This window comes from Heteronotia binoei, chromosome 5 (assembly GCF_032191835.1).
Source record: "Heteronotia binoei isolate CCM8104 ecotype False Entrance Well chromosome 5, APGP_CSIRO_Hbin_v1, whole genome shotgun sequence".
Lineage (NCBI taxonomy): Eukaryota > Metazoa > Chordata > Lepidosauria > Squamata > Gekkonidae > Heteronotia > Heteronotia binoei.
The window spans coordinates 116,860,001-116,873,035 of NC_083227.1; the positions used below are offsets into that span (position 1 = coordinate 116,860,001).

General features: G+C 37.6%; 1 protein-coding gene across 5 annotated transcripts in view; it reads left to right on the top strand.

The window, feature by feature from the left end:
- EBF1 (EBF transcription factor 1) overlaps positions 1–13,035 on the top strand; it is a 553,072-nt gene that overhangs the window by 506,121 nt on the left and 33,916 nt on the right. For all 5 annotated transcript variants that reach the window (XM_060240230.1, XM_060240234.1, XM_060240231.1 and 2 more), the window contains exons 12-13: positions 10,700–10,765; positions 12,602–12,779. In XM_060240230.1, the coding sequence (XP_060096213.1) occupies positions 10,700–10,765; positions 12,602–12,779 (244 nt within the window). The remainder of the gene's footprint in view (positions 1–10,699; positions 10,766–12,601; positions 12,780–13,035) is intronic.

Here is a 13,035-nt window from a genome sequence, read left to right on the forward strand (position 1 = left end):
TCCAACAACTCTGTATTTCTTTCCCCAAATTGCAGGTTGGTGACTCAGGCTAAGTAGTGAGTTATGGTAAAAGTAAAATTTGAGGCCAGTCTGGTTTGCTATTCAGTCTCTTAGCTTAGTAACCACATAATCTCTTAGATGTAGCAAATATGCACTTTGTTGGACATAACAGAGGAATTGTTACATATAAAAGAACGGAATCACTACTTATTTCACAAAATGGTAAAGTGTGGAATCTCTACTTATTTCACAACTGTTGAAAACAAAATACTGTTTCTAATGAGTAAAACTATGAGTAACATTTTTTTAAACCAAACTTTAATTAAAATTTAATAAGGAATGTGCACACATACAAAAAATGCCTTAGGCCAGATCCAACAGATGTTCTGCTAGTTTATCTTTCATTCAGATACACACTATTACAAAGCAAAATTGAGTTCAATACTCCAGCAATCAAGAATCTGCAGTTACCTGCTTGGGTTTTGGTTACACTAAGAGAAAATGTATGAAGTATGTAGTTTTCCTGCATGCAAAAAAGGTTTTCAGTGTAGCTGGAATCTAATCTTCACATTCAAGCTTTTGAAAGTGCACAGCATCTTCTCTTCCCCTCCCTTTTTTTGGAAATTCCATATAGTGCAGAGGTATAAATGACAGAATGTTGACCCATTTCCCATCTGAAAAGCAATACCCTATCACCTTGGGAAATATTTTGGAAAGAGGTTCACACAGATTTAATTATTTTCATTGTCTTTGTATGGCTTTGAACTTTCTGTTTAAGTATTTACACATAAAACTATGTGAATGTGTGTTTCTCCTGTCTACTAAATAATTATCATCCTTGATAATTATCATCATAGACTTGTAATACAGTCATACCTTGATGCCTGCATGCATTTACCCTTCAAAGATTTTGCTGTCTTATATATGCTTACCATATTTTCTTTATAAGCTTAGTTTAGCTCAATGTAGAGCAGGTGGCAAGGTCATCAATGAACATTTTTGCTAATGCCTTAGGCACAGATTGTGATCTTCAGTTTGGGTGAAGACTCTTTAGCATTACAGGTTGAAGACAACTTAGCTGACTGAGTCCTTTGTGCTAGAATATGGATTCAGAACATAGAATTATAGAGTTGGAAGTGACCTTCAGGGTCATCTAGTCCAACCCTCTGCTTGATGCTTAATAAAATAATGTGTATAGCTTAATTTTATTCTTCTGTGTTCTTAATCTACAAGGGAATTAAATAAGCTAGGTTGGTAAGGATGGGCAAGGAGTGAGAGGGAGATAGTGGGAAGAGGTGTTCCAGGATGCTGGATTCAGGTGTGTATATTCCATGTGTAAGGCTGATTTCAGATAACATTCTTCAGGTTATTGCTGGGATCAGCTCACAAGACTGCAGTGTGTGTTATGTTGTTATCTGTGGGTAAGAACCAGACTTTCAGCTGATCCCCCGATCAACTGTGAATCAGCTTCTGATCAGCAGACCGCTGCAAACTTAGTGTCCACAGCTGTTTGAACTGCTTGATGCAATGCAAACATGTCCCTGTTGGACTCAATGTCACTGTGTCAAACAAGATGAACTTGTCTTTCGAGCAGACCGAATGAGATAGTTGTGGCATCCCTACTTAGAACCAGTGTTCCCTCTAAGCTGAGTTAGTGTGAGCTAGCTCACAGTTTTTTAGCCTCTGGCTCACACATTTTTGTCTTGGCTCAAGAAGGATGGCTCCAGAGCAAACTCATTTATGCAGCAGCCAAATTGCTCGCCCACAACTTTAATGCCAGTAGTGCACAACGTAGAATTTTTGCTCACAAGACTTTACAGCTTAGAGGAAACTTTGCTTAGAACTAGCTTCTTATTCAAGGTCCGTTTATAATCCATAGATCCAGAGGCGTTAGCCATGTTTGTCCGTTGTTGCAAAATAGTAGAGTTCAATAGCACTTTTAAGACTAATACATTTTATTGTAGCATAAGCTTTCGAGAAATACAGCTTTCTTCATCAGAGGCATGGAAGGTATGTAGAAACTGGCCAGAGATATATAGGTGGTAAGAGGAGGGGGGAATGGATGCAGGGAGTGAGTGCCATGTAAATGCAAAGCAGTTACAAAAGTCATGAAAAAGGCAGAATGCGCAATCCAGGCTGGTGAGACCACTGCCTTCTAATGATGAATCTGAATGGAATACCTGAAAGGGAAAGGCAGTTACTTCTGGTAACAAGATATCTTTACTAAGAACCAAATACTAACAACCAAAGTGTATGTATTCAATATGAGAGGTTATCATATCTTCATTTAGTACTTGAGCAGAAGATTAATTGTTTCTGAATTTGCCAATGAACTATTGAAAGATGAGAAGTGAGGGATCCATGAGGACTTGTGAGGAGCATCTGATTTCTTTGTGCCCTACTGATTCCTTACTGCCTTCAGGAAGGGCAGGCTAGGAATCAAATAAATAAATGCAAATTTCCTCAGTCTTTCCCAGAAAGTACCCATAGCCTCTCCCTTTTTTTTGCTTCCTTTTCTCCTTTCTACCCATCAACCCACCTGCCTTTATTGGCCCTCTGTCTTAAGGGTTCCTTTCATTCCTGGAAGCCTCCACCCAAGATAACTATGGCCCTCTTGCATGATGCCAGCCACCATGTCCAGCCCAGTTGTGCAGTACTGGCCATTGGGCCAGGACCTGTTGCATAGGGAATATGCATAAGGCACCTTATTTTCTGTCCCCATGACTTCAGCTTTCCCTCTTCCACTTAGCAATCTCTGCCTGGGAAAACTGTAGTCTAGTTGAACAGTGCTGGCCATTGGGAACTCCCAAAGACTTGTGGAGTTCTACATTATAACCCCCCTTCCCACACTAGTTTCTCCTTTTCTCCTCCTGGCAACCACCATATCCTCAACTTCCCCTGGTTCCTTCTGTCCTTTCCATCCACCAACCATTTTGCCATCATCTTCAGCTATATTTATTATTTATATCATATTTATTACAATGGGGACCCAAAGCAGCTTACATAATTCTCTTCTCCTCCATTTTATTCTCACAACAAACCTGTGAGTTAAAATAGGCAGAGAATGTGTGACTGGCCCAAGCTCATCCAATGATCTTCCACAGGATAGTGGAGATTTGAATCTGGTCTCCAAGAACCTAGTCGGAAACTCTAACTGGCTTTCAAGGGGTGGCTGCTATTGAATGATAGTAAGTATCTGGATCTAGGGAAGTCATGCAAGTAGGGTGGTAGCAAGTCATCTGGTGGTAGCAAGTCACTGCTGGGCCTGACCCCAGTGAGTCCTCCCTTAAATGTCATAAAAGCCCTCGGAAGGACCTTGCCCTCTTCCACTGCCTTTTACTGACAGAAACCAAAGCTTCAACAGGCAATTATGTTCTAGTTGTCTATCAACAGTCACAGTTGCCTCTATTATTTGTGGGGGTTAACCCCTCCTCCAATGATTTAAGAAAGAAACTCAGGTATTTCTGCTACCCTGGGACTTTTCTAAGGCTTGTAGAATGATCTTGTCATATCACAGCTTCCGTCTCCTGATTTAAGTATCCACAGATCTGGCTATTCTGCTGGCCCTCCAGAGGAACTGATTGGCCATTGAGTTAGACAGGAAGCTGGACTAGATGGACCACTGGTCTGATCCAACAGTGTAAGCAAAATTGCTGAGGTCCACTATTTTGATGGGGGAATTAGCAAAAAGTAGATCAGCGGTAGAATTTAGGAGAGATCTTTTGCCAATTTACAAAGGTCCAGTTTCAGAATAAAACTCCAACAGTTAAAATAGTTTTTTAAAATGTTTACTTAGAGAAATTTATACAAGTACAATCATACATATGCAATCAAACATTCATAAAAAGAGACTAGGAAATAATTGGTGAAGCATAGAGATTTTTAGGAATTATTGCGAGTGGGGGGTGATACTACCTGGTCCATGGATTCTTGAAGCAGAAGACATGAAGGTGGAGAGTGGCCCAAACAGAGTTTGGGGATGCAAGTCTGTCTGTGGTAGTGTAAGACAAGACACACTGAACTGGTCATGTGCTGGCCTTATATTACCAAATTTGTGTCTCCTGGCTATGGTATCATGTGACTCCTGATCTGGAGGTCATGTGACTTATGACACTGCATGACACCGGTACATGTGATTTCTGACACCAGTACATGTGACAAAAAGGGACGGAAAGGGGGAGGCTCCCAGAGGGTTAACCGGATTAGTGGGTCATGGTGAGTTTACCTAAGGTAAACTACCTTAAACAAAGGAAATAATTGGTCAATTTAGAGCCACATTGTAATCTGCTGTAACACCATAGCTAACACAATGGGAATGGTCTGCAGGACAGGATTATGTCCTCAGCAATGATCTTTCTCTTAGGCTTCTTCTTTGTGTCCAGGATCTCCTCAACGGCTGGCAAGAACAGTCTTTTTGTTAAGTGCAGGCATGGTAGCAAGCTCTTTTGTCCAACTGCAGGCTGCTCTATTTGCATCTGCCTTGACACACCCAGAGTATAGACAGTAGGCAAGTGGGTATTTGTTATTAATGCTCATATTGCAGGGGTGGCCAACGGTAGCTCTCCAGATGTTTTTTGCCTACAACTCCCATCAGCCTCAATCATTGGCCATGCTGGCTGGGGCTGATGGAAGTTGTAGGCAAAAAAACATCTGGAGAGCTACTGTTGGCCACCTCTGCCATATTGGATTAGTTCTTATACCTAATGTTTTCTGCTTACCACTGAAGCAGTTTGCCTGTGTTCACACAATGTAAGTTTATACTGAAAGTTCATAACAATAAGAGTCGTGTATTTCTGACACTATGCCAGAATAAACTCAGTCCATTAAAGATGGAGGAGGGGGCTCAGGCTTACAACAGAGTTCTTCTTATTTTTTTTATTATATATTGATGATTATATGACATTTAGTCAACACATCAAATAAATATATAATAGTTTGGTAGAATAGTTTTCCCCTATACACAGCAAAGTAAATTGTACATAGTTGGCAGTTTAGATCTTTAGATCTGGTGGACATTGCTTACTTAGAAGAAATACATATGACTTTTAACAAATATCCCTTGAAATTTCTTGATGTTAATTAAACTTGAAATCTACATGCATTGTTGTTTTTACCCATTTTTATGTAATATGAAATCATGGATTAACAAGAATGTTGTAACATATCTCACTGAGTGGCACAAAATCCAGTTGTTCTGATGAAGTTTGACCCCAATGAACCAAGTATGAAAAATGTGAGGAGTAATGCCAAAACCAAGAATGCATTGGTTGTTAATATAGGACATTGTAATTCATCTTAAACCAAATTACGTGGTTTTGATGGATTCTGTAGTGGCGGCATCCATATCAAAGATTGAACAAAACAAGTTGGATTGTTGCTCTAGATGTGAGGTTTCAGTGATTTTAACTCTTGAATCTCTGATAGTATTTTGTCACAGTAATACATCTGGGTCTATATCAGTGTCATATTTCATACAGTGTGGCAAGTGAATTCATTTCTATGCACTATTTGATTCATGGAAAGATCCATAAAGTGGAAGAAGTTGATACATTGGCTTACTGGGTGCACATGTTAAGAATCCAAATGGAGAAAGGAATCAAGCACATAATAAAAGGAATTGAACTTATAGAGGACAGACACTACTTCACTTATTAGCTTGGCTTAGCAATATAGCTCTTTCTTAGAACAGAATAAGCTTTGAGATATCTTTTTTTCTCCCTGTTCTTAGCTGTTCTTCTAAACAAACCTAATACAAGAAGAACTCTTTTTGTTATTATTTTGGCCCAGGCATATTACTACTATGAACTTAAAAGAGATTTTTTTAGAGCACTGAAGCAAATCTTTCCTTACAGATGCCTCTATAAATTATATATTACTTTAGTCAAATTCTGTTGCTTCAGAAATGTCTTAGCTGGCATATTCAGATGGAAGTACTTTTACAAGTTACCATAAAATATGTTTCTTCAAAACATCCCAAAAAAAGTTATGTGTTTCAAAAGGTTTTTGTAAATTTCTAAACTATTTAAACCAAGATTTTAAAATATATATATATAGTGCTTGCATTTAAACAGTTTGGTCCTGGTTCTGGCTGAGTGAGATATTTGGATTTAAACTTTTATATAACATATATGGATGGCAGTTTGAAAGAGTGTGAGCTATACATATCCTGTGCCTTCTTATGACTTTCATCCCCAACTTTTCTTTACCCACAAGATGAACACTGAAGAGGAGTAGGCCAGATACATTTCATGACCTTCTTTGTAATAGGGACAAAAATATGTGCAATTTACAGATACTTGTTTAATCTGCTTCCTATACTTTTTTTTTTTTAAAAAAAACTGCCATTTGAGACAGACAGTAGTTCTTTTAAAAAACCAAAAGCAATGGGAATGTGAAATCATTGTCTTTGATGAGCATATTCATCTCCTCCAGGTTCTGTAGATTTTTTTGTACTTCAAACAAACCAGCAAATCTGTATGGCCAGACAAAAATGGGATAAAGAAGTGAATGTGTCCACTATGGCATACTGGTGCTGTTGCTGCTGCTTTTCCACTGTGTTCTAGCTATCTTAACTATTGCCAGCCTCTGTCATGGAAACCTAACTTGATAAGATGCTAAAAGATTCCTGCTTAGATCTTTCCAGTGTTTTTAAAATAGAAAGGACACTCATGCATGGACATGGTTTGGATGGGAATTGTTATGTATTGCATCTCACCGGGCTCTTGTTGCCTGAGTTTGAGACAGGCACTCCTTGCAAACCAGGATCCTGAAGCCTGGAAGAACTGGCCAATCAGGATGCTAGGCATGTAACAACTTGTAACAAAGAGATGCAAATGAAGGATTCTGGAGTGAGTCAATAGGAGTAACTGCTGCCCACTAAGAAGGTTAACCATAGCCAGATTGTATATAGTTGCAGTTTTGCCTGTGTTCCTCTGTGACTGTTTCTTCTTGCAATAGTGTTCTGGGCTGATTCAGAGCTGGCTGAACTCACTTTATTTCAGGAATCATTCGGGAGGGAGAGGAAATGTAACTTTTCTGGATAATTAAAACTGAAAGCCTTTCTCCCACATGTACACAGTGAGAAATATTGGCCTCAGAAGGAAAAAAAGACTTTCAAAGGATGCACATGAGTATCTTAACATTAGTTCCTAAATCTCCTTAATCCAAATGTCTTGGATAAAAAGGAATGTATATAGGATTATTTGGCTGCCTTCTACCTAAGTGCAGTAAGGAGTGTAAACTTTGTTTGATGCACATGAGATTTACTTAAACCTGTATTGGATTGGAATGTTAGTCCCATGGATTGAGAGGAAAGTAAATGATGTGCAGGTGTTTCATGAATCTTATAGAGACCATCCTGTGTTCCAAGCAGTTTTGATGAAAATTCTTGAATGCCTTGCAAAATGTGACAGAGATATTTTCATCTTCTTAATGCACTTTAGAGTATGTTAATATTTTGGCCGTGAAAGCAATATTTAAAAGTAACATATATTAATGTAGTTACCTGAAACAGCATCTGTTGAAGACATGCTTTTTGTGTTACAGAAAGTTTTTTTTCCTGTGTATCTGTGCCTTTTTCTATGTGTCCTTTCTGTTGCTGTAGATATGATCACTTTAATTTTTGAAGGCATAGATCTTTTTATATTAGCTATCCTTCTTATAATACCATTTACAAATTTAATCAGTGCATTTTAATATTCCATATACTTTAAGTGCAATATACAATAAATAGCCAGGCTTCATCTTAAACATGCTTTAGCTTTAAATTGTTAAAGCTGCAATGCCCTTTCAATCTACTTACATAATGTCATAAAATATACATTTCAAGGTAAATGAAGTCAGCTACTTCAATTTAGTCTCTCAAACTGGTAGTAAATGAGAGGTTAACACTTTGGTGCCAAACCCATTATTGAGTAAATTTAGCACCTTGGACAGCTCTGTAAAATCTTTATTGCTTTCCTGACCTGCTCGTCATGTTCTGTCTATGTGTTCAGTGGCTCTCAGCTCTGATTGAAAGGCAATATATTAGATCCCGAACACAAACACGCTCGGGGGCTGGTTCACTGGGAGCGTAATGACATGGAGGTGAGAACAATTTTCTGGTCACTGCAATTCAAGCACCTTGCAAGGTCTATTGCAGTAACTTATAGAAGACTTTTAGGAGCCGTTTTTTATTTGAGGTAATGACAGTTTTAGCTATGGGAACTGAATGGGGATCTGAAAAGGTTTTAAATTATGCTAATATATATACACACATATAATGGCATTTCATTCTATGTTTTGTTAGAGACTAGGCTATAGATGTCATGGTAATCTTCAAAGTAAAAGCTTAGTATTATTGAACAAAGGTGATTTTTTTATAACATCTGCCTTGTTTAACCTTAGAGAGCCACACAAATAAAACAAATAACATTCTGAGGAGATGTATTTGTGACAGCATGAATTGTAGAGGCACTGCACTATTATAAAGAAATCCCAAGTCCTGACTATCTGCAAATTTTCTAATGTGCTCAAATAATGCATTTTGTGAACAGTTAGGGTTCTTAATTTTGTACAAAATCTTATTTTTATTAAGCTGCTCACTATTTCTTTATATCAAATTCTTGAATACAAATAGTAACTACAAGATTTTGTGTAGTCATGCAAAGGCAAACCATTTTCTCCTGAGAAGTTCCACTCAGGTGAATGAAACTGCTCTAGAATCTCTGGATTGTGAATTGCAGCCTGCGAGTCACAGCCTTCAGTCTTTAGGCAAAGAAAATTATTTTCTTAGCTCAGATCTGATGCTACTGGAAAAGGCATAGCTTCCTTTTTAAAAGAAATAGTAATTATTTGATATTAGTACATTTTATGATGTTACAGAAATTATTTCGGTCCTAATATTCCTGACATGGATTGCATCATTGAATTTTGTATATGTTCAAAGTTCTATTATCTGAACAAGATGTTTTAGTTAACTGTGAACTGGAAAAGTCAAATCTGACTCATAGTTCTTCTCTCCTACTCTAGAATTTTAATATTTTACAAGGCAGACAGGGCCACTGAAATTCTAAGCAGCTTGGCTAAAACAGCATGGCCTGATTCCATATGGGTATCATGTGCATTCAGTCCATACCCTTTTAAATTATTTAGTGCTTTGGTCAAGCCACACTGAAAGGACAAAGGCTGTAGCTAGCGATCTCTTCAGAAATAGTTTCAAATGTATTGATTCAGAATCCGTCAATTATATAATGCACCTGGCTACATGTGTGAAAAATAATTGAATTGTGCATTCTGAAGGGAAGACTGTGTGTCAATTTTAAGAAAGGATAAATGTTTACTGGGAGACCAAAGTGTGTGTGTGTGTGTGGGAGGGTTATTCACCATTTCATATTTTAAATTTAGGACATCAGGCATGTAATAGGTAGCTACTGCAGTTTTACAACTATTTTACCATAAATTGTAGCAAATTTTAAATTGAAAAAATGCTAATATGCATCTAAAAGCTTGTCATCTAAAGAGTTGTTCAAGGATTTTGAAGAGGTTATGGTGACAGCAAAATGAATGCAATTATATCTCTATTTTCTGAAAGTATATGAAAATTAAATATTACTGCTTCTTTTGGTTAGAACATCTAGTTAGTGTAAGAAACATTTCTAGCTAAACTTTTTGACCATTCAGAAGTCAGTAGGAAAATGTTATATTTTCCCTACAAGGCAACTACAGAAATACATTTGGATTCAACTTTGTTGTTCTTGTCTGCTGCAGTCCACCAAGCAAATGAAATAATTTAAAAATGAAATTGCGTGCAGAAATTATTATTGAGTCAATAGAAATTAGCTGTATATGAGCAGAAGACTTTGTCTTATGGTCTATAATTTATAAATACATTTTATAATGTCCATTCTAGCTTGTTCTCCATGTTTTTACATATTTAATGCATTTCACAGGTAAGTTTAAAATGCATTCTGATATAGCTTAGGAGAACAGGGAAAGTGAAAGGTTCCTCACACAAATGAATTGAGGAACACATAAGGAATAAACAAATGAGCAAGCAAAGAAATTTAAAATATGGGCACAGTTTTGTATTTGTTCTAAAGGGCACTTATTTTGAAAGGAGTTCCTACACACATTCTTTTGTGTTTGTATTCCAAACACATCCCCCCACCCCCACTATGCTGCATGCAATGTGTGCACCTGGTTGTGTCACCTACTTGTAACAAAGGAAGATGAGCCAAAGATGTAGGATATTACATTGGTATCAGATCAACTGCATTGAAGAGATAACCTAACAAAGCAGTTGATCTCATAAGGTCACTGTTCTATAACAGAAATTAAGAACCAAATAAACACAGTGGAGAGATTTATAACATGTTCTGAATGACACTGATTACAGTAATCCAGTAAATAACCACAGTTCTTATTCTGCAATAAACCTATGAGTTGTTTATAGTGTAGATGGTAGACAACTGAGTGACAAATTTTATTTTGCAGCACAAACAAGTCTCACCTTTTGACTTTATTAAACTTAAGTGTGAATTGGATGAACTCATTTAACACTATTCTGAGTTCACTAAGTACTGTTGGTTTTTAAGACCATATTGTGTGCAGGAAATAAATTTGAGAGCACAGTGTAAGATAATGCAGCAAAACATTTTTTCAGCAGAAAGTTTATTGAAATCATTAGGAACATCTCTCTCTTTTTCCTCCCCTCTGACAGGAAGTAATACTCAAGAGGGCAGCTGATCTGGTAGAAGCACTCTATGGTATGCCACATAACAACCAGGTACTTTCCTTCTTTATTGCACAGTTCTCAGGATCGAGTTTGCTAACATCCGTGTTGTAGGGATAGCTTATAGCAAAACCAATAATGTTTAGAGTTTGAGAAGAGCAAATAAATGAGAGTGCCACAGTGTGTGTAGATAGCTATAGATACAGATAGATGTATATAAACACCCACTGAAGATACCATGTCACTATGTTTTAAAACATATATAATGTTTAAAAGGAAATTGAAACTGGGAACACAAATGTATGCTTTAATTGTTTTGTACATGCATTTATATTTTCAATATGATTTAAATATTTTTTCATTCATAAATGTTAGAAACACTTTGTTCTGGGTTTAAAAGCTGTGCTAGCTCCTGCAAAACATTTAAAATAAACCAATATATAAGATACTTGAGCACTCTTCAGCGTTTTACTCATCGTATCTAAAACAAAATGCCCAAATAATTTTTGTTGGGTGAAATTCCAGTTTCATAGAAATTATGGGTAAACTCTCTTGTTTTTATACATAGTTAGAAAACTACCTAAGGGATATTTTTATCCCAGAGACTACTTAGAAGATTCAATATTAGCAGGCTATTATGTAAAGGAAGTGGCCTGCCCTGCCTCAAATAAAGGCTGATAATTAAGGGATGAAACTTGTCCTGTTTTCTGTAGGAAGCCTGAAAACCAGACTGTCATCCATTATAGATAAGGCCTTGGCTTAGAGTACCTTTCCACACTAGGCTAAGTGTGGAGACAAATCTATTATCTAGCAGCCATTTTATCTGTTGAAGTCAGGGCAAAAAAGGCAAGGCTAAACTCAGTGCCTCAAAAGTTTAACTTGAGCATTCATACTTAAATGGTACTATTTATGTAGACCATAATGGACATGCTCATATAATACTCTCTGGGTTGGGAAATACCTGAAGATTTGGGGGTCAAGTCTGGGGAAGGTGGGGTTTGGGTCGTGTACGACCGCATCAGGATACAATGCCATAGTTCAAACTCTGAAGGAGCCATTTTTTCCAGGGGAACTGATATCTCTCATCTGAAGATCAACTGTAATACCAGGAGATGTCCAGGCTCCACCTGGACGTTGGCAGCCCTATGTACTTAAATTTGGTTTATGCTGCTAATCCATCTTGCTCAGTATTGTGAACTCTTATTTTCAGTGACTCCTCAAAATCTCAGGCAATCTTTCCCAATACCTACTGCCTGCTTGGTGTAGTGGTTAAGTGCATGGACTCTTATCTGGGAGAACCAGGTTTGATTCCTCACTCCACATGCAGCTGTTGGAGTCAGTCATAACCCGCTCTGAGCTGTTCTGCTCAAGAGCAGTTCTTAGAGAGCTCTCTCAGTCCCACCTACCTCACGGGGTGTCTGTTGTTGGAAGGGGAAGGATCGTGAGCCACTGTAAGGCTCCTGCAGGTAGTGAAGGGCAGGGTATAAATCCAGTTTTCCTCCTCCTCCTCCTCTTCTTAAATTAACACACACACATACACACAAATACATTCTTAGAAAATTCTACTTATTCATGTGGTTTGCTTTCTATGCATCCCTCAAAAATTGTGGCTACCAGTGAAAAGCTTTCTCTTTCCCCACATGTGTAATTATCATTAATCATGTTTTTTGAAGGTTGCTATAACAGTAAATAAACATTTATGTACCACACAAATTACAATGTACAGTGTCTTGCACAATCTTCTGTGTGGATCAGTACTTAATCCTTAGCTTATTCAGAACTCAAATCTATTTAGTCTTGTTCAATTGTTATGAGGGTGATACATTGAACAGCCACCTAACATGAGCACAGTCTAATTAATTACACTGATCTCTGTATGCTTTTCTCCAGGAAATAATCCTGAAAAGAGCAGCTGATATAGCAGAAGCACTCTACAGCGTCCCTCGCAATCATAACCAGCTCCCAGCACTTGCCAACACATCAGTCCATGCAGGAATGATGGGTGTGAATTCCTTTAGTGGTCAGCTAGCAGTCAATGTTTCAGAAGCCTCACAGGCAACCAATCAGGGTAAGAAGAATAAATATTTTTCAGGCAAAAGTTGGAATATTTAAAGAGGGGGTTGTTTGTTTTTTAGTCATAGTATAAGTGAAGAATTCAATGTTTAATAGATTGTACACATATTTCTTGAATGTTTATTTTCATTAGAGTAATATGCAGTACAGTCTCATCTGCCTAAGTATGGACCATTTACATTATCAGATATTTCAGGCAGGGCAGGGAGCTAATATGTTTCTGTTTGGGGGACACTTTGTCAGGAAGCATA